At 39.5% G+C, this 27,742-nt stretch overlaps 1 protein-coding gene across 8 annotated transcripts in view; it reads right to left on the bottom strand.

The window, feature by feature from the left end:
- LOC129773288 (sodium/calcium exchanger 3) overlaps positions 1–27,742 on the bottom strand; it is a 352,801-nt gene that overhangs the window by 285,509 nt on the left and 39,550 nt on the right. For 3 of the 8 annotated variants that reach the window (XM_055776912.1, XM_055776887.1, XM_055776918.1), the window contains exons 1-2: positions 9,366–9,456; positions 5,750–8,887 (exon numbers count right to left, since the gene is read on the bottom strand). In XM_055776912.1, coding sequence (XP_055632887.1) covers positions 5,750–7,500 — 1,751 coding nt within the window. In that variant the 5' untranslated portion in view covers positions 7,501–8,887; positions 9,366–9,456. Of the gene's footprint in view, positions 1–5,749; positions 8,888–9,156; positions 9,265–9,291; positions 9,470–27,742 lie in introns of those variants that run through there. The other 5 variants (XM_055776900.1, XM_055776893.1, XM_055776896.1 and 2 more) reach the window with 5 other exon arrangements.

The following is a 27,742-nucleotide window of genomic DNA, read 5'->3' as shown; positions in this document are numbered from 1 at the left end:
TCAGAAAACAGGTCACGTTTTTGTGAAATAAATTTAATGTTAATAACTACGGATTTCAACCATTTGCATAACAATCGAATAGGAAATTTTCTAAGATATGTTTGATATGCTATACATTACAATCCTATAGTCTGTATATGGTTTGAGTTTATGAAAATTGGAAGCAGTCCCACTTCCCCATACATTTGTTCTGTCCATTTGTGTGCTTTCCCGAACAGAGCTGTCAATATCGGGCAACTTATGCAGCCGCTAGAACAGAAACAACAAAGGGGGATAGCGAAAAGAGAATATTTGCGAAGTAAACTTCACCCTTGCATAGTTAGTGAGCTGTCGCTAGCGTATAAGTATTGCATCTCCACTGAGAAAAATTCTTAGAATCTTTATGAGCCCGAAACAACAAATTCGCTTATTTTGCTCGTTTTGTGTTTTATGCTTCCTCTCGAGCTGTGAATATTATATTTTTTAGTTTCGATATTTTATTTTTATCGCTGCAACTGTGTGCATCTGTTAGACGCGTGTTTGATGCTTGGTGAATGGCGATGCACGGAAGATGCCTCTCGTTAAATACTCAGTGCAATGCGTGCATTGATATAAAGAAACAAATTGCGACATATGACCAAATAGTGTATTGTTCTCGCAAAGGCAAGAAAGAATCGTTTCTTCTCGAAATGATTCTACAAAACCACGCAAGCCATTAAACCTTTTCAGGGTCCCCGGAATATTTTACTAAAGAATTATTTATGAAATTTCGACGTATTCGCAAATAATATTCAAAATGATAAACCAATAAATAAAAAAAAAAGATTGCGTAGCCCTACGTCCTAAGCGGTCGTGTCTGGGATACAACCCCTCGAATTTTTTTTTATTGCCACCCACAAAAAATACTTTTTTTATTTTATTTTTAACCTTTTGTAACGCCATGGGTTCTGACCTTCGGGCGGTGAATATCATACTAACATTCCTTCACTTCCCCTGGTGACTGTAAAGACGTGGTCGGCTTCGTTATTGACTATTTAAAGCTCGAATCACCGAAACTTGTACAATGAGAATGATTTGCTACTCCCAAGCGCCATTCAGTGTGTTTTTTGTGCAAATTTATCCATTTATCCAGTGACCAACAGTTAAACGTATAACTCACGAAGAGTTTGTATACACGAGCTTAAATTTTCGATTTTTGTTTTATTTTAATGGAGATCATTCCGGTGCTGAGATAATCAACTTAGCCACTCCTCCTAATTGTTGCCGGGTCCTCTTCTGAGAAAAAAAAACAAAAACAATCACAGTCAAATTTTACGACCGTTCCACTCGCTTCGGCACAACCTCCGCCTAATTCCTCTCTTGCATACTACGTAAATCGCAGTATCCGACCGTTATCTAATGGTAACATATCGCATAAATACGACAGGGCCTGGAAAGTCTCGCGATTTTTGAACAGATGGCGCCACATGAAATAAACAAGATTCTTTTCGAGAGATTCATCTGTCACTAGCTTATGTGTGAAGTTTCATAACATTTCGTATATTTGTTCACAAACTACAGTTTGTTTAAGGAATATCGTATTTTGATCAAAACTTGTTTTTTTGATGGTAAAAAACTTCTAAACAATCAATGCAGTGGTTGACGAAATGTTATTCCACTTTGGCTCCTACGAGAACAACAGTTTATCGGGGTATATTTAAAATGGGCCGGTATATATAGTATATTTAAAATGGGCCATACTGGAATGTCAAAAGAGGCTACAAATCCGGAAATGGTGAAACAAGTGTATCGACTCGTTTTGAACGATCCTAAAGCGAAGTTACGCGAGTTCGCTGAGGTCGTAGGCATTTCAAACGAATGAGTGGGATACATTTTGCACGACATTTTGGACATGAAAAAGCTATCCGCGCGACGGGTGCCGCGTTTGCTGACCATCGACCAACAACAGCGGCGCGTTGATCGGTCGGTTCGGCTTTGTTGAAGCGTAATATAGTGGACTTCTGTCGACGTTTTATGACAATAGATGAAACGTGGATCCGTTACAATACCATTGAGTCCAATAGGCTGTCTGCAGAATGGCACTGAGGCATATTTTGAAGACTTTGACGTTTCGTACTACAGAAAGGGAATCGATATGTTGGAAATACGCTATACCAAGTGTATTGCCCTCGAAAGAATCTATGATGAGGAATAAATACAGCTTTGCCCAAAAAATGATTGTTTTAATTAAAAATCCTGGGACTTATCAGCCCATGAAGTATCTAATCTGTTTTGTTACTTACTGCCTACAGATGAAAAACAAATTCAATAAACTGTATCATTAGACGTCGTGCACAATTTACGTAACGCAAGAAACGTGGGGGAGGGGGTTGAGGTTGCGTTACTTTATGTGACATATGGGGAAAGGGGGTAGCCGTGATCGTTACGTTATAAAATCCCATTTTTATTCATAAAAAAATTCATCACATGAGACAAAATAAAAAGAGGGGACCTTGGTCATACCGAAGCCATTCGATACTGTGGTCCAATGTTCGTTGCAGTTCATTCTGGAAGGCATTATACTTCGAACCCTTTTTTTCATGGGATCGATTTAAAAGAGTGTGCAAGCTGCCTGAATTCGAGCTTATTTGGGGATCCCTGTCTGGAAGGTCGGAAAATAATGAATTTTCGTGATTTTTTTCCGGATGTTAAGAATAAAATGATGTGTTTGGGTGTTTTGGTTATTGTTTATGGTATATTTGAAGATGCGTTTTCCATTTTTTGAGTGCAAGAATAATGATTATTACGCTGTTGACTCCTAGATGCGTAGATGCTGTCTGAAAATCGTTACCTTGCTGGTGATATTGGTTTTGAAGGAATGGGGTGTCGTAGAACAAATTCCAATTAATATTTTGAAACTTTAGGATAATATTTAAAGCGTTACATAGAGGTTTTTGAAAATTCGAAAGATTCCCAGAATGGCGGCCATTTTTATTAAAAATAGAGTTATTTTTTATGAAAAATCACTGTCTACAAGCTCATAAAAAACGAAAAAATTAGGTATCAAAAAACGGCTATGTAACGCTTCAGATAATTCATTTTCACACGTTAATAGAAAAAATCAGCTAAATCGGTCGAGTAGATCCAGAGATATCGATACCACCAATTGAAAAAACATGGTTTTGAGAAAAACGCGTTTAAAAATTCGTACAACAATACTGTATCCCTTAATGTTACCTCATACTTTTGGCTGTAAATTTCCAACGAAATCAAATATCGAAAAATCCTATTGGGATAACATTTCTGAGGGCATAAGCTTTTCAAAAATGCAAAAATACAAAAATTCGATTTTTCAGACAGGAGTACCCCCTTAAGTAATAATCAAGCCAGTAATCATAATTAAAGTAGATGAAAGACCAAACGAGAACCCCCAAAACAAGGAGCCCGGAACTGGAAACGAATCATTTTGAGTATGGGGAATTGTTGTGTGATGTGTGAAATAACCTCGCGATTGATGGATATCCCGTCAGAGCAGAATATATTGAGTCTGCCAACTCCCAAATCTGTGAATCGAATTTAGTATGATATTAACCCGAATGGTTTGCCCGCCACGTAAGGAAATCTCAGTACCAGTGTTGCCACATTTTTAACTGTACCAGAAAGACTAAAAATCTTTCTCATCTGTACTTTTTTCTACCAAAAATCTGTACTCTCTAAAATATTCGTTGCAAAGAAAAATATATTTTATTAGCATGAAAAACACACTGATAAATAAGTACTACAAATACTACATTTACAATTGCAAGTCATTCGTGTGTTTGATTATGCTTATACATAGTTTTATTGAATCTAGATTGCATACTATCATTTATTAAAATTTTTGAGCTGCTGCCACGTTGTTTAGTCAAATCTTTTGATTTCAAAATAGCGTTCATCGTGTCGTTGCAGAGCCGTTTTCGAAGCTTATTTTTGTTCTGATTATGTTCAGAAATAAATCGCTCGATAGTTGTCAGTTAACAAAATGCATAATGAGATCGTTACAAACAAGCGCCGAAAATGCGAGCGAGCCGTTAATTCTTTTTAGACATTAAATTTTTGTCCACCAATCCTGCACATGTTCGTTTTCTGAAACTGGGATTTCCTCACGGAGTAATTTTACCTTTATGGTGTGGAATTCATTCTCTTGTATATCTTGTATATTTTTTTATCGTCTATCTTGTATATTTTTTTTATCGTAGAACCCATATCTTCCCTTGAATTCGAAAATTTTATGTATTATCTCGAATTTGTTTGTTTGTTTTGGGCTATTGGATATGTAGGTATAAATGCCCCTCAAACAATGCACGCAAAGCCAGCGAATGACATTTACAATTGACGACTACTTGATCTCGGCAATCCTCCATCATTGCGGTCGCACCGTCCGACGCAAATCCTTCAGACAATCATTGTAAGAAATTCTGTCCTTATGAAACTTATCAATTACTGCATTGTAAATGCTATAATCATTAGTAGCATCAAGCAATACTGCAACGTAAAAGTCATAATGTATCTTAATGTAGCTTTGTTCAAATATAAGAAATTTCACACGCGGAAAAAATCTTTACCAATTTTTACTTTTTGACGAAAATCTGTACCAAAAATTACGGAAAAATCTGTATCCAGGTAAATCTGTACGTTTGGCAACACCGCTCCGTACCTTTTACAAGTAGCGAAATGTAACGACAGGAACTGCTGCATTGAACCAAGGAGAAGTTACTTTTGTGTAGATCAACATCAATTTCTACCAGCCTATGTTTATCTCAGTTAAACGTCAGATGGTTTGAAAGCATACATTTTGCGCGCGAGTACATGAGAGTTGAAACTAGATATGAAACGGACATCCGGTAGCTATCCGGCCAATATCTGCTACCCGGCCAGTACTGGATAGTGACCGGATATTTGGAAAAAAAAATGTTATTAACTTAAGATAAATCATGAGACAATAAACAAAAAAAATCTTTCACAAGTAAGTAAGAGACGGCGCCAGTGGTTGTATGGTTAGCGTAACAGCCTCACAATCCGATCGGCCTGGGTTCAATCCCAGCTGGCGTCGTTGGGATTTTCTGAGGCGAAAAATCTCTGGTTACGTCTTCCTTCGGAGCGGAAGTAAAAGAAGTTGGCCCGGCTCATGAGTTGTTGAGTCTGATAGGTAGGAACAGGTGGAGTCGCCTCCCTGATGTCGGTGATTGGCACTAAAGTGGCGGAAATAGGCCGACGAAAAATAAGCGAAGATAAAAAAAAAAAAAAAAAGTAAGTAAGGTGTGATAACTGGCATGTTAGAAATGCTATTATCTTATTAATGTATTATAATTTTATTATATAATTATTATATAATTATTATCAACTCATAACAGTATTAACTTTATAACAGTACTCAAAATTAACCAGTGGTAAATTCTGATGAATGATGATGATGTTGAAATAATGAACTGCTGCATTGAACCAAGAAGAAGTTACTTTTGTGTAGATCAACATCAATTTCTACCAGCCTATGTTTATCTCAGTTAAACGTCAGATGGTTTGAAAGCGCCAATCCCAATAGATGTGAGCATTAATTTTCCATCTCTGTTTGTTCGAAATTCTATGAACGTGTCGAAAGTTCCTCAGAAGTCACTACTTGCATATAAGGAACTTCCGTATGAATATGTCATTCCGACCTGGGCAGGTATTTGATTTTTTACGTTATTATTTTCATTACTTCAAATTTATAGAAATAGATTGCAAAACAAAAATATACGCAAAGAATACTCACTCGACTTCATTGTTCTCGAAAATCAGCTCGCCGCGCTGCTCCTCGTAGTCTCTGCCCGTCTTTGCGGTTCCGTCCTCCGTCCAGTAGGGTACACGCACCGTACCGCGGGCCCCACTGTACCGCTGTACCTTCAGCTCGTATTGGCCGACCGACTCGACCAGTTCGTGGTCCTTGCTGACCAGAGCAAAGATACCCGAGTGATCGTCGTCCAGAATCATAACGGTAGCCACCTTCGGAGTGGACAGCATCGCCGGATCGGATACGTTGCTCAGGCGTATGTAGAAGTGCTCGTCCTGTTCGAACACTTCGTCGTCGATGACCTCGATCTGGAAGCGCTGCTCGTCGACGCCGGGAGGGAACGTGAGCGTGCCCTTCTTGCCAATGTAATCCGAGCCGGCCTCCGCGGAACCGTCCTCCGTTTCGTAGTCGACCGTAATTTTGAAAGACAAATCGCCGCGACGCACGACGCGCACATCGAACGCACCGACCGACTCCATCACCGTGTAGTGACCGGGCTCGAAGAAGACCTTACAGGGAACGTCTTCCTCGATCGGATCGTCAACATCTACGCGCTGCAGTTCGGCTTTGACTTCACTCAGGTCGGACTGTGCCCGTTCGGAGATCTTCCGCATGATGTTTCCACTGCCCATCATCTTGCGAGTTGCTTGGATGCGATAGAAAGCACGCGACTTGGGTCCTTTGTTCATCAACTGTTCCTGGGCCATTATCTCGAGCTGCTCGAGATCATGTTGGGGGTATTTTTTGCGTAAGTCCTTCAACGCGGAGATGTACTCTCGTCGCGACTCCTCGAAGTCGCGCACCTCCTCCGTTATGCCGCCGTTCTCATCGATAGTATTCAATTTTTCGTCCCGATTATTCATTTCAAGCGCCGACTCGGCCTCGACCTGTACGATGACGCCACGCTTGTTCATACGGTACTGCTTGTTCAGATATTTATATATCAGTAATCTCCGATCAGCGATGTAGGCCGTCACTACCGTAGCAGGGAAGAACATAAACGTGACGAAACCCTCCCATACATCTACACGACCAGGACTAAATTGTGCTAGGATGAGATAAAGCCAGATATAAGCAAACACCGACCACGTCGCCGTCACGAAGAATACTCGCAAATGTTTAATTTTTCGTACCTCCCCGTCGGGTATAACCAGAACGCAAATTGCGATGATAACGAAGAGATTGTAGGCAGCCGAACCGACAATAGTACCGGGACCCAAGTCGCCTGCAGTAAATTTTTTAGCTATAATTTCGATAATTGACAAGAGAATTTCTGGTGCGCTCGAGCCGAGTGCCATCAGGGTGAGGTTAGCTACGGTTTCGTTCCACACGCGGACCACCACAATCTGGTCCTCGCAGCCCGTTTTCTTTATTCTGACCTCCTTCTCCTTCGAAGTTATAACTTCAATAGCAGCCATAAACCGGTCACTAACAATCGACACACCGATGAACAGATACATCATTGCGAGGAAGTACACCATACCACGTGCGATGCGGTCACCCGTGGTCAAGTTTTCCTGTGGCATCCACACGGGCAATAACAATCCTTCCTGACAGGTAGTATCGCTATCTTCCGCGTGGTGGCCACTGGCCTTCGGCGTTGCATAAACCGACTGATTCGAAGGCGTGCCGCTACTGCCACCGTTATTTACTGACGCTGTTGCCGCTGATAATGCGATTACGAGGAGGACGCCGATACCCAGCCCCAACGGCCTACGTACGCTGAAACCCATTGTCAGGTGGTGTGATTAGTCACTGAACGGGTGAGGGGGACTTCCAATTCGATCCAATTCGTTTGGGATGAGTACTGAAAAATGTGCCAACAAGCTGAAGCAATACACACGTACACACGTACTACCGGGTATATCTACTGTACTACCACTACCAATCACATCCAATAAGGTACACGAAAGTGCTACAGCTACTACTGGGTTCACTAGTTAGAGGAACGTGGTGCAAAACGAGATTGTTAGGTGGTGCACGTGTTGCGGTAAGTGCTGTGTGTATATATTCTCTACAGCAAGCCTACGACTAATCCTCCGAAAGATCTCCGAAGCCTTGGCTTGCTTGCCCAAGACAGTGTTGATGGCAGTTGTTCGATCCTGAGCTGTTCAGAGGTATTCTCCCTCACTCGGTAGACTGCAGACGACGTAGATTAGACGGATCCTTATGGGTCGCGAGGGTCGATCGGTGGCTGCGCTTGATGAGTTATAGCTCAAGTTCGCGTGTAAACAAATGAAGATGAATAAACGCTCACCGCGAGTGTGTGGAGAACGGTTCGATTGGTTGATTCAGTGTAGAAGGGATACTCGAAAGTTTGTTTGTCTGATACTATGAACTGTTCAGACTAGTTGTGCAGTATTCGATGTAGTGCAGAGAGAAAAGCCACCAATTGCATGTGAAGCCGCTAACTGCTTCTGCTGGATCCGTATCTCGGACGATCACGTGCGGATCCGAGTGCTTTTTCCATAGTGGATTCCGCGTGGAGAATCCAACGTAAAGTGAGACCGTATTACACTTGGCACAGGTGGCGCCTTCTCCTGGCGCTCGGCTGAAGTTCCGATTTTGGCTGTTCGGCCACAAAAAGTCGAATTCACTCGCGTACACTACTTTTTCGCTCTCAACTCTACGTATGATATTTCATCACTTTCATCTCGCTTCGATATGTACAGAGCAGACGTAAGAACACTTGTTGTTACACTTTTTTTTTTGCCTTTCGAGGGTGGGCTCTCTTTCTCACTTTGCTTTCTATACTAAAAATAATCACTCCGCGCGCAGACACTCATCACACAATCGGATTGGCTCCTTTTTCGTTGAAAGGCCCGGCAAAAAATAAAGAAATTTCAACTTTTATATATTCCGCTATTATAATTTCTTCTTGCGTCTAGAGGTGGCAAAACTAACTATTCTTAGAGAAAACTGTGGCCTTTGGCCGTCACTATTTTCCTGCCGCAGTCTCCTGGCTCTTTCTCGTTAATCCACTTCTGCGTTACACTAGTTAAAAGGGTTTTAAAATTAGTATAGCTCTCGCTGTTTATTCTTCTTCGGTCACTAGTCACTACTTTCGTGCTTCAATTTCGACGCGGGGTAATTCGAATCCATCTGCCGGCGATGTCTCTCCTGTGGACGAAAAACAGAGATAAATGGCACATTTTTTCGAGAAAATTGATGGTCTCAATATCGCCAAATGTGATCGAACGAAACTGGCAGCTCGTGTGCCGCACATTCACATTCGAGGGAACACGTTTTCTGATTTATAAAATCGTTCTGTTTCACAATTGAAAGCATATTTTGCTTTTTTTTCTGATATTCACAACGGTGGGGTGGTTTCCTAATTTATCCTTTTTCCGAACTAAGCCTCACGCACAAAACCCAAATCTGTTGCTCACATAAAATTTCTAATTTGCTTGCTTTGAGGAAACAAAAACATCCAGGAGAAACTACCACCAATAGTTTACACCAAAACTAAACACAAAACCCCCCATGAAAACAAAAAGAAAGGATGCACAAAAATCAATCACTACTGATCGGCTAATGCAGCATCAGCGCAAGATGAGAAAAAAAAACCAAAATCAAAGAAACTTCAAATTCAAGTAACCGCCAATCGTCGGAAAATGTCAGACCGAGCGAACCGCACCGACTTAGCTCGAAAGCACTGCTGAGTAAACTAAAAATATCAGCGCCACGATGGGAAAGACTGCGAAAATCCGCGCGCCACTTGTCGTGGAAACCCGCGTTTGAATTCGCCTCTCTTCATTCGCACTCGCTCTCACTTTCGCTTCCAATTCTGTATCTCACTCTGTCCCTCTTGCTCGCGTTTTCCTTCACTCTCTCACTATCCCTCGTTGCGTTGTGGTCGAGCATTTTCCGGTTCGAGCCATGCTAATGTGACGATGTGTGAGTATGTGTGCCAATAACATATGTCTATATTGAAAATTGAAAATTATTTTTCACTTTCCATTCTCCAACTGACATTAAATTAAACGAAAATCGCCTTTCAGTGGCATCGACTCAATCCATCGGAAAGTAATATAAATGGCAGCGATTTTTTACGCTCTCGTGCTCTTCCAGTTGTGTTCATCTTCCCTAACCGTCTGTCGGATCTATTTTGGCAGTGTCTAGGTCTCAGCTGTCTTTCCCCTTTTTGTCTCGCCACAGGTGAGCTGGGGGGAGAGAAATTCCTCGGCGGGTGCGAGATGCCACAAGCGAAAAAGAGCGCGAGTGTGTGAGGGAGCGAGTTTTCCGTCGGCGGAATCAAATGTCAAACGTGAATGAAGATCTAAGAAATAAACAATCGATGCCGGTGAAGTACGCAGCCAGAAAATTGTGAACGAGAAGCTAGAGTGAGCGGGTGACCTCGATTTTTAGAATGTGTTCAGCGTGATCTTGTTTGCATTATTTTGACAGCTCCGAGGTCCAAGACCTTGGGATATTCAAAATAATGAAATCCACAGTGTGTGTTTATTTGCTTTTATGTTTGACATTTCAATATTTATGGTATTCATTCAAACCGAAGTCATATGATTTTTATACCGATTTTGTTAAATTAACACTTAATTTGATTCGCTCAGCTAGATACCTACTTACATTACAACTTTTTGATATTGCATGAATTGTAAACATTTTAGTTAAGTTCGATTAAGAACTGGAGGTAGCTGAGGGTGGAGAACAAAATCGACGGTAGTGGAAGAAATTCAACAAGAAGGTTGAAGGGAGTTAAACCTGAAGGTTGAAAGTAGTTTCAAGGAAAGTTGAAGGGGAGGAAATTTAACCGAGGGATCGAAGTGGAAGGAATTCAACCGGGAGGTTGAAGGGATTTCAACCGGGAGGTTGATGAAAATTTAACCGGAAGGTTAAAAGAAGTTTTAACCGGGAGGTTGAAAAGAATTCAACCGGAAGGATGAAAGGAGTTCAACCGGGAGGTTGGAAGGAGTTCAAACGGGAGGTAAAAAAAGAGTTCAACCGAGAGGTTGAACTCATTTCAACCGGGAGGTTGAAGGGTATTCAACAGGGAGGTTGAAAGGAGTTCAACCGGGAGATTGAAGAGAGTTCAACCGGGAGGTTGAAAGGAGTATCAAGGAAAGTTGAAGGGGAGGAAATTTAACCGAGGGATCGAAGTGGATGAAGTTAAACCGGAAGGTTGAAGGGATTTCAACCGGGAGGTTGAAGAGAATTCAACCAGAAGGTTAAAAGAAGTTTTAACCGGGAGGTTGAAAAGAATTCAACCGGAAGGATGAAAGGAGTTCAACCGGGAGGTTGGAAGGAGTTCATACTGGAGGTAAAAAAGGAGTTCAACCTCCCGGTTGAAGGGATTTCAACCGGGAGGTTGAAGGGTATTCAACAGGGAGGTTGAAAGAAGTTCAATCGGGAGGTCGAAAGGAGTTCAACCGGGAGATTGAAAAAAGTTCAACTGGGAGGTTCAAGGGAAATCAACCGGGAGGTTGATAAGAATTCAACCGGACGGTTGAAGGAAATTCAACCGGGAGGTTGATAAGAATTCAACCGGACGGTTGAAGGAAATTCAACCGGGAGGTTAAAGGAAATTCTATCGGGATGTTGAAAGAAGTTCAACCGGGCGGTTGAAAGGAGTTTAACCGGGAGGTTGAAAGGAGTTCAACTGGGAGGTTGAAGGGAATTCAACCGGACGGTTGAAGAGAATTCAACCGGGAGGTTAAAGGAAATTCAATTGGGATGTTGAAAGGAGTTCAACCGGGTGGTTGAAAGGAGTTCAACCGGGAGGTTGAAAGGAGTTCAACCGGAAGGTTAAAAGCAGTTCAACCGGGAGGTTGGATTGGATTGGAAAAAAAAACAACTTCATATAATGCTGTTAGAGATAAATACGAGATAGTGCTATGAAGAAAGCTTATTATTATGAATTGTTATAATACGTGTGCATGTGATAAATAATGTAATACATGTTTTTCCATACATTACGCATGTCGGCACGGATGAAAAAAAACAGAACCTTCATTAGAAAAAATATTTGTTTTGAATATATCACGTTTCCATTATATCACGCGATTTTTTTAGCGTGATATAATCGAGACGTTACTAATAAAAATCATCATTACAATGCGAAATCGTCTTAAGACAAACTTTCGTAGAAGATTATTTCACCATAAAAAAGTGATTCTAATTTACATTTCCGGTTGCCCGGAAAGTAATTGTCGATTTTTTTTCATTACAAATAAAATGAAAAAAAAAAACAATTGTACATAGAATTAACGCATAAAGATAGGATGTACATCATTTTAAAGAATAAACTCTCAAGTTTGGGACTATTTTACGAATAGATTTTAATCTTGGTTTGTGTAAATTTTTTTAGACAAAAATATCGGGAAGAAATAAAAAATCGATTTCTTTCTGTTTTTCAATGATTTAAAGGGCTAACACATTTTTTCCGACTAACTTAAAGGTAAATCCAATTAATCTTATCAACCAGCTTTCATTTGATTTCCATAAAGTTCCTGTAGGGCCTATTAATACAGAAATATTTTTTTTTGAATGAAAAATACCCCCTTTGTCTTTGATGATTATTTGTTCAATGAACAATGCTCACCTCGCAAATCAAAAGGTGATTTTGAAAGCTCGAATGAATTCTATACAAGGATAATTTTTTACATTTCCGAAAAAAAAACTTATTAAATTTTTTTTGGGTTCCATTCTCGCCCAGTTACCAAACGATTACTGTAGTCCTACGACAATAACGCGGTCGTATCATGGGCACCACCTTTTATATTTTATATTAGAATCACACTGTTGGAAATTGCCAACAGACCACCGGACGGGATTCTTTCCGAAATAGTAATAAATAATGTTTGTAGAGCGATTTATTATTATTTTCCTGCAATTATCAATTAGATGCGCCGGCGTTAACGCCAACACACACATTCCTAATTATAACTCTCTACAGGGTGCATGACGAATTTTTGCAGTAAATTTCAAATAGTAATTTCTCATGCTTGCGGAACAAGATTCATATAAATCTGGCAGCACTGGATAGCTTATACCGTGAAGTATCAGATGTAAACAAACAGTGTTGAGTGAAAATGAAGATGTCAAAACAAGAACGTATTCGGTCAGCCGTCATCGTTTTACTGCGCGCCAGGGTAAGCGTAAAGGAGATAGTTCAGTCGGTAAAAGTGTTGAAAAGAACAATTTATTAACAGTTATAAGGTAACCCAGTAAAACTATTTTTTTTGCAAAATTTTTATAGTACTCTATCGGTTTTTCCAAAGTAGGCCTCAGTTTCGGTAATCACTTCATCATCGGTCCTCAATTTCTTGCCAGCGAGCATACTCTTCAGGTCTGCGAACAGAAAATAGTCGCTGGGGGACACATCTGGAGAATATGGTGGATGCGGAAGCAATTCGAAGCCCAATTCATGCAATTGTGCAATCGTTTCAGGCGTAGTCTTCAGCGAGGGGGATGTAATTTTCCCTGAATTTCCTTGATCAAGGACTAAAGGTAACAGCCGATGTATACTTGAAGGTTCTGCATGCATCCACGGGACAACAACGTGGATGAAAAAGGTTGCTGCTGTCCGTAATTTCATCTTCCAACAAGACGGAGCACCTGCTCATAATGCCAAGGAAACCAAGAAATGGCTTGCTGAAAATGTTCTGGAATTATTTTTTTTTAATTCGTTTATTTTTACAGGCTCAGTTACGTAAGTTTAAAGGAGCCGAATTCTTAAATATGTTTTTAAAACTATATATATACAAACAATTTTCTTAAATCTATGGTTAGTAATGTGGGAAACCGATTACTCGCGGTGGACTCGAGTTTAGAAGGGTGACATAATTTTTCAGGAAAAGGATGGGATATAAGGAAATTATTACAATGTTGGTAATCACACACACTCAATTCTTAAATCTATTCGTATATCTATTGTGAATTTACATTTCAACTTTTTTCCTGATTAAAGCAAGGGGACCTTTTCTGGAATTTTGGGAGAGGGAAATTTGGCCCCCTAGCAGTTCCAATATCAATCATTTGGATTACATTAAATGAACCTAAAAATAACAGAAAATGTGCTACTCCCCAATGCTGGTATATCATTTGTATAATATGTATAATATATAGTAATATAAGATCAATTTGAGCGAGCGAAACAGGAGACACATTCAAATAAACACGCATTAAAGCTTTTCGCATAGTTTGCCAAATACCCAGCCCAGACCGAGAAAAATGTAAATTCATGTTATGCTTTTATTTTACTCTAAGAAAACATTCCAACTTTACTTTTGTTTGGATATAATCCCAAAAGAGATGGAAAAAGAAAGAGATATCTGCTCCCATACATATAAACCTTTTAAAACTTTTGGAAAATATGCTTTTATTCGCTCATTTGATTCTTCAGCACACGAAACAGCATTATTTCTGCCGAAGATGAAATGTTTTTTTTCTTCCAACGTTTGGGTGAACTGGTGAATCTGAAAATTTAATTAAAAAGTCACAGAAGGTTGTGTCCGAGACACGACCGCATAGTTGACGTAGGATTACGTTAGGCTATCTGTCGCATGCTGATTTTGGATGTTTGAAAAAATATATTGTTAAACTCTTTGATAATCATCTGATGGCCCTGAAAAGGGCCGTTTGGTTTGGTTGTTGGGTATTTTTTGTTCATTTCATCAGTGTTACAATCGAGCTTTCGGTATCAGTGATAGAAAGTTGTTTCAGCTCCGATGCACGTTTACGAGATTGGCGCTCATATTGCGTGAACATATATTCCGACATATTTACTCGCGTAAAACTTTGATGCAAAAAAAACAACAATTCACTTCTGTTGTTTTTTTGGCAGCGGTAGCTTTTTCGGAGCCGCTGCTGCTTATTTCTGTTTTTATTTTGGTGGTTTTCGTTGACACCATCACGTCGAGCTAAACGGCGAATAGCGCGTTTGATACACTGGATATTGTCATGTAGAACCTTGCGATACGCTTCGATCCTCCTTTGCCTTCCTTGTCGCATGAAGTCATGTTGGTTGATGTTGATCTGATGTGACCACACTTTATACACTAAAACCATATATGTTTACCGATCTGAGCGTCGAACAAAATGAGAAATCTGACTGAGCAGCAGCATCAGCAGAAAGAGAGGACATGCCTGAAACTTTCTGCTCATGATGTTTGCTGTTGCCATCAGTACTGGACCGATGCGGGACACAGCTCGATTGTTGATGTTAGGCCTCGATGTTTACCGCCGCTGCTGCTGCTACTGCCACTTAAGTTCGATATGAGACACAGCTCAATTGTTGGCCGCTTAGATTCGATGCTCGTCTTGAAGTTCACTGCTGCACTTTCACGATTCCAAGAAGCGTGTGCTCGCACTTCTGATGGAGAGAGCGTGCCCGAAATGCTCCACTCGCGATGCTTGCTGCTGCCACTAGTACAGTAGTAGTAGTTTGCCGCTGCTTATACTGCCATAGAAGCTTGATGTGAGGCACAGCTAGCCTATTGACCACACAGCTTCGATGCTCGTCTATATATTAGCCGCGTCCACTGCTGCTGCTCTCCACTGTTGTCCGTTCCACGTCCGTTGTAAAAATGAATAAAATCCACGAACGCTCCATCCTTTTATATCATTTGGTATGTGTGAAGTAGACGCCTCCTACTCGATTGTCATGCAGCTTGCCGGTGAACGAACGAATCGGGCGCGAAAAAGAAATGACGTCAATTTCGATCAATCAGGCCTAGGTATCTTCTGTTTGGATAGTGGTTGAGATTTTTTTAATTGTTCGATTGTTAGTTACATGATATATATTATTTTATTCAATGTGAAAATTTATTATGGAGTGCCGACAACGATGCAAACATCTCATCAATCCATCATGAAATGAATGAGCAATAAGCGTTTGAAATTGGACGGGTCGCTCATTTATTTTCTAACCGGGAAGCAGTTGACATACTACGCTGCGCTTTTATGTACATGAAAAACCACATGCGGGGAAAAAATCTTATATGAAAATTGCCAAATGTCAATGTTGCCAAGCGTAGTTATTGATGGTTAACCCTTCCGTTACGAGCGTCGTCTATAGACGACATCCGCGCGACGTCCTGTGTGTACGAATGTCGTCTATAGACAACATCCACGCGACGAGCTGTGTGTACGAGCGTCGTCTTTAGACGACATGAAATTCATACTGCTCTTCGATCACACCAGCGCGATGTGCATATTTTTCGGCGCAGTGCTCCGTACAGGGGTAGCACTTCGGCGGAGCACACTGCCGTAATGAAAGGGTTAAACCGACGCCGAACCGAATAGATGAATGCACCCATATCACGAACTTCGACATTTGATTTGCTATTATGATGCTACTCGCCCGTGTAGTTCGCGCAAAGACATCGGCAAAATATTATTCTAGAAAATTCCTTGAGGCATTTGTCTGAAACGTGCTGTGTATGACCGGAGCCGTTTCGCTATATATATGCATACATATGTCATTCGCCTCCCTTACCGCATCCAGTCAGGTTGGTTGATGGAAAGTATGTTTCTGACGTGATGAGTTTCCTGTTAGTTGCACATGATCAAAGAAAATGAAAAAGTAAACAGTATTTTTGATCGTAGTTTTATATCATTTTTATGATAAGTGGAAAACAATAAATTAAACTCTTTCGTTTCATAGCAATATCGAAAGTCCTGAAAAGGACTGGAATGGTTAAATGGGTTGTACGGAATCTGCTGCGTGCTAATGTGAGGTTTCAGTCGGATGTAGCAGTTGTTAACTTTTTGGCAGCGGTAGTTTTTTCGGAGTCGCTGCTGCTTTCCTTGGCTTTGGCATCTTCGGCTTCTGTGCGTCGGTTTGCAAGGGTTTCGTTGACACCATCACGGTGAGCTAAACAACGGATAGCGGGTTTGATGCACTGGATGTTGTCATGTAGTGGAACCTTGCGATACACTCTTCCTTAACCGGGTCCTTTGTCTCCTTTACCTCCATAACCGCATCCAATTGTATTGGTTGATGTGAACAGGAGTACACATATGTTTATCGATCTGAGCGTCCAATGAATGAGAATGAGAAATCTGACTGAGTAGCAGCAGTAGCAGCAGCAGTAGAGAAAGAGAGCATGCCTGAAACTATCTACTCATGATGTTTGTTGTTGCCAACAGTAGTGGACCGATGCGAGACACAGCTCGATTGTTGAGGTTCAGCCTCGATGTTTACCGCTGCTGCTGCTGCTGCTAATGCCACTTATGTGAGACACAGCTCAATTGTTGGCCGCTCAGATTCAATGCTGCACTTTCACGATGCCAAGAAACGTTATCGCACTTCTGACGGAGAGAGCGTGCCTGAAACGATCCGCTCGTGATGCTTGCTGCTGCAACGAGTAGTAGACCGGTTTCAACAACCGTTGCTACTTTTTGCCGCTGCTTATGCTGTCTCGATGTGAGACACAGCTCGCATTTTGACCGCTCAACTTCTATGCTCGCCTATATATTAGCCGCTTTCACTGCTGCCGCTCTCCACTTGTTGTTGTCCGTTCCACGTCCGTTGTAAGAATGAATGAGATCCACGAATGCTCCTTCCTTTTATATCATTTGGTATGTGTGAAGTAGGCGCCTCCTACTCGATTGCCATGCAGCTTGCCGGTGAGAGAACGAATCGGGCGCGAAAAAGAAATGACGTCAATTTCGACCAATCAGGACTGGGTATCTCTGTTTGGATAGGGGTTGAATTTTTTCAATTGTTCGATAGTTAGTTATATGATATATACTATTTTGTTCAATGTGAAAAATTGTTATGGAGTGCCGTAATCGTTTGATGCAAAAATCTCATCAATCCATCATGAAATGAATGAGTAACAAGCGTTTGAATTTGGACATTTTTCAAGATGCGATCGATTTTCATTTTTCAATTTGTACCACAATATGTTCCCGAAAGACGTAATCCTACGTCAAAAGAGTATTTCATCTTTCACTATACTATATATTCACTATACTATAGTCATCCAACACAGTAATTTCTTCCCTGCATATAGTGTCCAAGAAAATGGTGCCATCATCAACCTCAATACGTATATTCAGCCATTCCATGCCAAACCGATATAGTGGTTCTAAGATTTTCGTCAAAAGAGGTAGTTTTGTTCTTTATCGCAAATTATTAGACCAGTATTTTTTTATTTTTTCATAAGGGTGACCATTTCCATTTTAGGGTGGTCCGAAAAATCCATTTTTTCGCATTTTTGTCAAAAATTCATAACTTTTCAACCACTGGATCAATTCAGATGTTCGACATATTAAATTAAATGTCGATTTCCCCCAGGCAGCTTGGTTTGATGTCTCTGTTAGGGAACACATTTCGGTAGGAACAAAAGTTCCCCCTACATTCATGTATTTGCAATGTCGTTTTCCCCCAGGCAGCTTGGTTTTTATGGTTTTTATGGAATCGCCGCATGTTTCGTCAATTTCGAACAATTAAAAGTGGGTATTTCCATTAGGATAGGGGTTGAGATTTTTCAATTGTTCAATAGTTAGTTGCATGACATATATTATTTTATTCAATATAAAATGTTCATATGTCGATCATCTGAATTGGTCCAGTAGATCAAAAGTAGATCAAAAAACCATCGGTTAACTTTGAAAAATTATAACTCAAAAACGCCTCACTGGTTTCGACATTTGTTATGTGAAAAATCCTTAGCTTTCCAGAAAAAATATTGAAAATATAGAGCCTTTGGTCCCGAAGCTATGAAAACAATAAAAAAAATTGTTAGGGGTTGTATCTAGGACACGACCGCATACTTTCGACGTAGAACTACGCAATTATATTATGCAATCTACTTGTTTACCACTTCGAATATTATTTTAGAATGCTTCGAAATTTTTGTAATAAATTATGCTCTTCGTTACAAGTAAATTTGATGGCCGTCCCTTTACGTTCGAAATGATGTCTAGGACTACCAAAATATGTGGACGGAAGAATTGTCAAACGATCATTTTATTTTACATTTTCCCTCTGAAATTATTCCACATCTCTTTCTGAGTTCTCGAACCGCGAAAGTTCATTCTCCTCTAGTATCTGAAATGACGATTTTCCCAGGCTTCTCAGTTTAAAAGTACGTTTTAAGGAAACATATTCCGGTCTGCACAACGACAAGCGAGTAAAATAGTACTCAACATCCAAAAATATCCCCGACTTGCATGTATTTGAAAAGTGGATTCCCCCAGATGCAGTAATTTTGAAGTCCGTGTTAGGGAAACACAGCTCAGTGGGAAAAAATATCCCCGACTTGCATGTTCTGACAAAGCGGACTATCCCAGGTACATTGATTTTGAAGTCCGTGTTAGGGAAACACAGCTCGATGGGAACACAAATACTCCCGACTTGCATGTATATTTGCAAGGCGAATTTCCACAGGTAGATCGATTTTGAAGTCTGTGTTGGGGAAACCGTAAATTGGGCCAATCAACCCTTGACAGTTGGGGTGTTTAGATAACGCTTGAAATTTTACAGTTATTTTCATGAAAAATGACATTTTATTAATTGTCATAGACGAAATGTTTCATCAATTGATGCAAACTTTTTTCCTATCTGTTAAGAAATGTTCGAGTTATAAGCATTCGAAATAGGGGTAGGGTTAGCACACAAATTGGCAGAATAAATGTATGAGAAAAATGGAAGTTCTTCCAGTTTTCATGAATTTAAACCGTTTAGAGATTAGCGAATTGTAATGTATAGCATGTCGAACAAATCTTAGAAAATTTTCGATTCGATTGGTTTGCAAATCATGATTAGGATTACGATTTGATAATTATTTCTGATTTATATTAATGCTCAACAGGTGAGTTCCCCCATCAGTACATTCAAAATCATCTCAAAGCAACGTGACCTAAATCTAACAAACTTGCGCAAACCAGAGTAGCATAGTCCTCTCCCAGAGCGAGCTGGCTATGATCCGCTTAATCCAAAATCAACCGGTCCGCACTTGCGGTAACACCCATGTGCTTAGGCGACTTGCTACTTAGAAAATGTTGAGGATTACAACAAAACAGCACGAAAAAAGTAGAACGCTGGCCATCATCCGAAAGCATGCGTAAGCAGCAGACAGACAGTGGTGAAACTTGGTCATAGCTCTTCATCACCGAGAGGAAACCACTAGAGTTGTGGTGCCTAACGTCAGTCCACAACCACTTTCCACCAGTTTTTGCCAGCTGTGAACGGATAAGTTGACGCAAAGCACGCATTTCGGGGGGGGGGGGGGGGTGGTAGGAAAGCGGATGTGAGGGAAACTCGACCATAACGCTAAGTGAGGTTATTTGTTCTAATAACTCCCTCCACTCAATGAAACTCACGGGTGCCGTTTCATGAGCGAAAAGTTCACGAGTCCTCCTCATTCTGCAGTGATATATTTCGAAACAAACAAAAAAACAATTTTACGTACGCAACACCCAAATGATCAGGTTTTCGAACCGTGACGGCGATTCTCGTAGGCCAATATATACAATCCGATGAACAGAAATCGCAGAAGACATAAACGACAGCAATAAAAATTTCGTTTCGTCGTAAAATCTGGTTGGAGCGCCTGTTTGTGATGTGGGGGGCGGCAATTTTTTGAATCTGGTATGCAAACGAGCCTGTGGAGGGGAGAGGACGCGGGAAAGTTGGCAAGTAATCTTACAAAATATTACACTGTAAATCGGAACGATTTCCTGCTTCACCGCTGCTAACAAATGGGTATGACTGCTGGTTGAAAAGCAAGTACAATTTTCTTGCTAAACAAGTTGCTTGCAATCGAAACATCTGGGGTACGAGAGATCCCCCGTTTTTATGAGACCAGACCAGACAAACAGGTGCACACCCAATCGACTCCCAGCTGGATTCTCTCCGAATCTAAATCCAGAACCGCTAAAATTAGCACCTCATTGAACGCTGTGGCGCTCCGATGGTTCTATCAGAAATTTCATTCGTATTGGTTATTTTCCCCCATCAAAGTTGTTTCGTTTTTTTAGGGAAAAAATATACACAACATTTTAAAAACTGGTTGGCAATGTAAAGCGGGAAAATGAAAATAGTGAAAATCCGCCGATTGGTGTGTTGGTAAAATGAAATAAGATACACACATACACTTTGAGCACACTTTTTCCGATATTTTTGGCACCGAGGAGACGCATGCGTGGGTTAATTTGCTGTTCAGCATGCATGCCTCGCATTATAATTGTTGTTTTTTTTCTTATTTTCAGATTACCCATTTCCACGAGTTCCCATGATGAGCATGACGAGTTGAGGTGAACTATTCCGCAACAATGCGAAAATAAGCGCTGAACACATGTTTCAATCGTGTTGATATTTCGACCACCAAGAACGTCGCGACGTCGAGAAAGGAGTGGCCAGGGGAAGCAACCGTCATATCATTATCAGTAATGTAGACGATGCGGGAATCAACTGCGTTTGACAGTTCTTCACAATTCATGGATTATGAGTATCAGATGGATATCGATGCGGTGGTTTTGCGCAATCTGATGCGCGTCAGGTGCGAAGCGATAATCCCGTTTAAAGTTATGAAATGAATTCACTTCAGCTAAAACAAAAAACCATCACTGCTTGTTAATATCATCGGATGTCTGTTCCATCGCCTTCCCGGAGCATTTGCCGAAAACGATTTCAATTTGTGGAACTTATTATCTTAGAATTTTTATTACTCGTCGCCGTGCCATACCATGCTGACGCGGGGGTGATAAAAATTTATGACCAAAACGTATGACTTGTCGTCGCTTCGTGCTTCATGCCGTCGGGCAATCGATATTAAAAACTCATTTTTATCCCCGAATCGTACATGTCATCGGAACGTCATCGGCTCTTCAATCACGGAATGCTGTTTTGCGAGAGAGGGAGCAATAAACGGTTCCGCAAAATGAATGGCGAAAGTGTACTTCGAAACTTCGAAATTGTCGTTGTGCAGACCGGAATATGTTTCCCTAAAACGTACTTTTAAACTGAGAAGCCTGGGAAAATCGTCATTTCAGATACTAGAGGAGAATGAACTTTCGCGGTTCGAGAACTCAGAAAGAGATGTGGAATAATTTCAGAGGGAAAATGTAAAATAAAATTATCGTTTGACAATTCTTCCGTCCACATATTTTGGTAGTCCTAGACATCATTTCAAACGTTACAAATTCACTTGTAACAAAGAGCATAATTTATTACAAAAATTTCGAAGCATTCTAAAATAATATTTGAAGTGGTAAACAAGTAGATTGCATAATATAATTGCGTAGTTCTACGTCGAAAGTATGCGGTCGTGTCCTAGATACAACCCCTAACAATTTTTTTTATTGTTTTCATAGCTTCGGGACCAAAGGCTCTATATTTTCAATATTTTTTCTGGAAAGCTAAGGATTTTTCACATAACAAATGTCGAAACCAGTGAGGCGTTTTTGAGTTATAATTTTTCAAAGTTAACCGATGGTTTTTTGATCTACTTTTGATCTACTGGACCGATTCAGATGATCGACATATCAACATTTTATATTGAATAAAATAATATATGTCATGCAACTAACTATCGAACAATTGAAAAATCTCAACCCCTATCCTAATGGAAATACCCACTTTTAATTATTCGAAATTGACGAAACATGCGGCGATTCCCTAACAGAGACATAAAAACCAAGCTGCCTGGGGGAAAACGACATTGCAAATACATGAATGTAGGGGGAACTTTTGTTCCTACCGAAATGTGTTCCCTAACAGAGACATCAAACCAAGCTGCCTGGGGGAAAGGGAATCGACATTTAATTTAATATGTCGAACATCTGAATTGATCCAGTGGTTGAAAAGTTATGAATTTTTGACAAAAATGCGAAAAAATTGATTTTTCGGACCACCCTAAAATGGAAATGGAAACTGGCTTTAATTTTCTTATCACGAATACATTATCTATTTAAAAGCTTTGTTGTATTAAGAATATGATAGCTGTAATTACAACAATCTGCTCGTAAATGTGGTAAGTATTAAATTGTAAATTTTCTAATAAGTATCAACAATCTGCCTTCGAAACACAGCCTGTATAGTCTGAATCACAATTGAATTCACAATTGAATAATTGATTTTATAAGATAATCTTTTGAAACTCCCCGTATGTGGAGCTTGCATTCCGTCAATCGCAAAAGTTTGTGTTTCATAACTTCGATCAATTTCCAAAACAGTATAATATTGAACTTCAGGTGAGACGTTCTATCAATATATGTACTTCTCACCAATCAGGTGGCATTAGATTGGAGATCCGTTGCAATTGGAGAGCAGAAGCCATCTTAAATTTATTACTCTAGAACAGGGGTTCTCAAACTATCTTGTGCAATAGACCCCTTTTCCAGAATTGAGTGATACCACAGACCGCTATAGCCAAATTTTTAAAACAAAACTCTATTTCAAGTTTTTGTCTTATTCATACAAAATTCTTACTAATTTAAAGACTTTGTGGTTGGTTAAACTGTTATAAGGCCGTAATAACTATATTGCCACCCACAAATAATATTTTTTTGTCGCAATTGAAATATTATTTCAATATTTTGCTTCAACAAAGACTTCTAAAAATATCTGGCAATACTTAATTTTTTTAGGGCTGCTAAAAATGTACGTTATTAATTTTGGAGTCATGTTTATGTAAAAAACCAAGATTTCAAAGCGCCGGCAAAACTTCTGTTTAAATTCGCGGAACATGCCACAAGTTGATAAGTTTTTCACTGTGAGCGTTCCATGTAGAATTTTCTGTATAAGTTCATGTAGTTTCTTCAATAAAAAAGTGTTTATTTGATGAAAAATTAAAATTTAATATTTTTTTTCGGTAAATCTATTTTTTTTTTGCTGCACTAGAATTATTGTATTAATTTTTGTATAACCAAAGGCACAATCAAATGAGCATACAAGTCAGCGGCGAGCAGTGTTTTTGGGGTTAGCGGGCAGTGGCAACTATATTGCTACCAGTTTTCTAGACTTTTTCAATAGTTTATTTTTTATCAAATATAACATGTTCTTCCTCATGTAAGAATTATGTTCTCTGAAATTTGAGTCGATTCCTTGCCTAGCTGGGTTACCAGGTGTATTGAACAGATCAAATGGAAAATCAATAGTCTGGATTTGTCTGGATTTTTGTCAACATTATTTATATTTAACTGCGAATTTTATTGAACATTTTCACGATAACATCGTTTGATGTTTTTGGAAGCAGACACGATTTGCTGACGAGCAATGACAATGAAGTGTCTTTGCTCGAGGCAGGTAAAGAAGGACTTTGGATTGAGTTTGCCCTCAAGGGCCCTTCTCAGGATTAGGACTGCGGAAGTTTAAAGTCTCTATAATTCAACACAATCAATTAATCAACATTTTTACGTCTGATGTGAAAAGATAGTTTAACAGTTATTTCTTCTCATCATATATCGATGAATTATACTTGAACTTGATGGTTGCAGACATGTGCACCAAACCACTTTTTTCGGTGTTCAGTAAATTTTTGGGATAAATTTTCTTAATTGCGGAAATGCCATTTCACCGCCTCGGGTAATTATGGCTAGAACTTTACCCCAAAACATCATTATATTAGTTCGTTCATCCGGAGAATAGTGTGAAAAGTCAAGCACAGCACAACTATTACTATTACTATTACTATTACTATTACTATTACTATTACTATTACTATTACTATTACTATTACTATTACTATTACTATTACTATTACTATTACTATTACTATTACTATTACTATTACTATTACTATTACTATTACTATTACTATTACTATTACTATTACTATTACTATTACTATTACTATTACTATTACTACTACTATTACTATTACTATTACTATTACTATTACTATTACTATTACTATTACTATTACTATTACTATTACTATTACTATTACTATTACTATTACTATTACTATTACTATTACTATTACTATTACTATTACTATTACTATTACTATTACTATTACTATTACTATTACTATTACTATTACTATTACTATTAATATTACTATTACTATTACTATTACTATTACTATTACTATTACTATTACTATTACTATTACTATTACTATTACTATTACTATTACTATTACTATTACTATTACTATTACTATTACTATTACTATTACTATTACTATTACTATTACTATTACTATTACTATTACTATTACTATTACTATTACTATTACTATTACTATTACTATTACTATTACTATTACTATTACTATTACTATTACTATTAATATTACTATTACTATTACTATTACTATTACTATTACTATTACTATTACTATTACTATTACTATTACTATTACTATTACTATTACTATTACTATTACTATTACTATTACTATTACTATTACTATTACTATTACTATTACTATTACTATTACTATTACTATTACTATTACTATTACTATTACAGTAATAACTGTTACTCATAGAGACGAAAGTTACGAATCGTTCATTCTGAGAGTCGCGAGGACTTTGTACTTCTGATACGATTTGCAATTGAATGCTCCTATAATTTACTCCAAACTTTGAAAAAATCGGCTAGAAAGAACGGCTTAATGTATCAATATGAAACGTTCACAGATGTTTAGGGAATACACAAGGTTAAAAAATCTTCCTGCAAACATTAGAACTTACTGCGATTTTTGCAGAGTTACAGTGGGTTTTGTAAAGCAATATAAAAATCCTGTTTTTGGCACTTCTTTGAAATCGATGCAAACAATTTAAGTTTTTTTTCCGTCAAAATAACAAATTATCAAAATAATTCAAAACTGTCTGTCGATTTGCGGTGCGATGATTGTTTATTGAATAATTGTCATCAAAGGCGAAGGGGTAATTTTTCATTCTAACTGAAATATCTCTCTGTGGGAAGGTCCAGACGATACTGTGCAGGGTACCCTGGTGCTCCACAGGCTCCGTTGGCAGATAAACTCTGAACAAAGTTAAAATCAAAATTCCAAGCAGCTCATTCGAAACAAAAATATTGATAGTAACAATAAAGAAATAAACATATATTTTTATACTCAAAATACAGTACAGATTGGTAAAAAGACGGGACAACCAAAAGTAATCGAAATACGGTACTGCCCCGTTAAAAACGGTACGGTCAGCCTATAAAACACAGACTGTAAGTTGTTTTACACGCACTAAAGTTTTTTTTTTTGATAAATTAATGATGATTTGCGTTCTTGTTTCTTGGTGGCACTAGAAAAATCAAACCAATCATGTGGGGATTTTCAATCACAACCTTCCTGGTACGGGATATGACCCACTCTAAATGCTAATCTTCTTAGTCCATCCGGAAACGGCGATTCAACACAACCTGCTTCATTGGGACTAAACCGGAAAAATATTGTTGCCATTAGCGAACCAATAACATGCAATTGTGCCAATCAGCCGCGTAATTGACATATAGCGAGTTGAGTTGCTGGAAGATACTCATTTCTTTCCGCCGCACAGAAATTACCGTTTTAATTATGGTAATTATCTCATACAAGAAAACAACGCAAACTGAGAATGGTCACTTCACAGGGGATTTCTTACTCGAAGCGTTAGCCAATTTAGTGTCATTTTCCCCCATCCATTCGGTGCTGGCGAACGGGCTGATGGAAATAAAAATAAACAACACCGAACTTAACGCAGCGGAACATGTGTTTGTCGATGTGTTCTGTTCTATGGTACTAAGTGATCTTCGGGTGGCCGACGAAAAGGTCACACAGACTGTCACAGAACCGGCTGGATGCATCCAATGCATTCCATTCACACGCTAAGTCAATTTATCAATCACAGGTCATCTAGATGATGCTCTTTCCCAATCACCGTAGAATGATCGATCGTTAGCGCTGCGTTCGTTGTCTGGCAGCAAATCTGGCAACCCTTTCCCAACAACTGATGGACAGGTGTTGGCAAAAAGCTATCCGGCGAAAGTAATCCGTGTCCGAGTCGGTCTTCTCATGTCCCGCCGAAGACACATAAATCTTTCAATCGGTTGTGATTGATAGCTAAGTGCCCACTTGGCGCCACCCAACACCGTGAAAGGGGACCGCGCGTATCAATTACCATCGCATCGATAATGGACGCAACGAGATTCTCCGGAGCTGGCTGGCTAACAGCTCTATCCGGTGGCCCAGGTCGGGACAATGTTTTGGCTTTGAATTATTAATGAAGCCAAATTGGTGCCTTTCCTTCCGCCTCTGACTGGAACGGTCTGACCTCCCTCCGCCCCGACCACAACCAGGTGCGAACAGTGGCTTCCTTTAACCGAGAACACCATTTAGTCGCCAATTGTGTGTCATTGTGGGAATGGAGCTTTTGTTAAAAGGTGTGTGGGTGGTGGTGGTGGCAAGAATTAATTTACGACCGATGGGCTGCGTTTGAAGTCCGTGAATGAGTGTGATGATTATACGGTTTCCCAAATGAGGGTGACACACGCAATTTTCGCTGGTTGATTTTTGGCTTGTTTTAGATCGGGAGCTATTACATTGAGATGAAAGAGTATATTTGATCCACTTGTTGATTAGTTTGATTACACTTTTTATGGTAGTTGTTTGAGTTGGAGAAAAAAATCAACTAATGATTAAAAGCGAACAAGGGTCGCCGAAACGTGAAGCACGTGACAGCAGTTATCCTCTGCTACCAGAATAGATGAAGTTTTCCAACTAGCTTTTTCTCGTCCCCCTGGTTATTGTAAACGAGTTAATTCGATAGTTTACTTTCTACCTCAGTTTTCAACTGGATGCGGCGGAAAATAATGAGCGGAAATCGGGCGCATGAAATGAATACCTCGTAAACTCCAATCAAAGTGTGAAAATTGAATTAAAAATATCCTCAGCGCTGAATTGGGATAAATAACGTGGGGGACAAAACGCAGATGCGGCGTGTTTCCATCGTGTTCCCGATTCCCGGGGCTTCATTTGTTTTAAATTCGGATGTCGGTTGTAACCGTTCTGCGGCTTGCGGTGGGCCACAGGTCGGAACAGCGCTCTGATGTTTGTAGTA

The sequence above is a fragment of the Toxorhynchites rutilus genome, chromosome 1, assembly GCF_029784135.1.
Source record: "Toxorhynchites rutilus septentrionalis strain SRP chromosome 1, ASM2978413v1, whole genome shotgun sequence".
Classification (NCBI taxonomy): domain Eukaryota; kingdom Metazoa; phylum Arthropoda; class Insecta; order Diptera; family Culicidae; genus Toxorhynchites; species Toxorhynchites rutilus.
The sequence above is the reverse complement of the archived record's forward strand: the minus strand, read 5'-3'. Positions and strand labels throughout refer to the sequence as shown.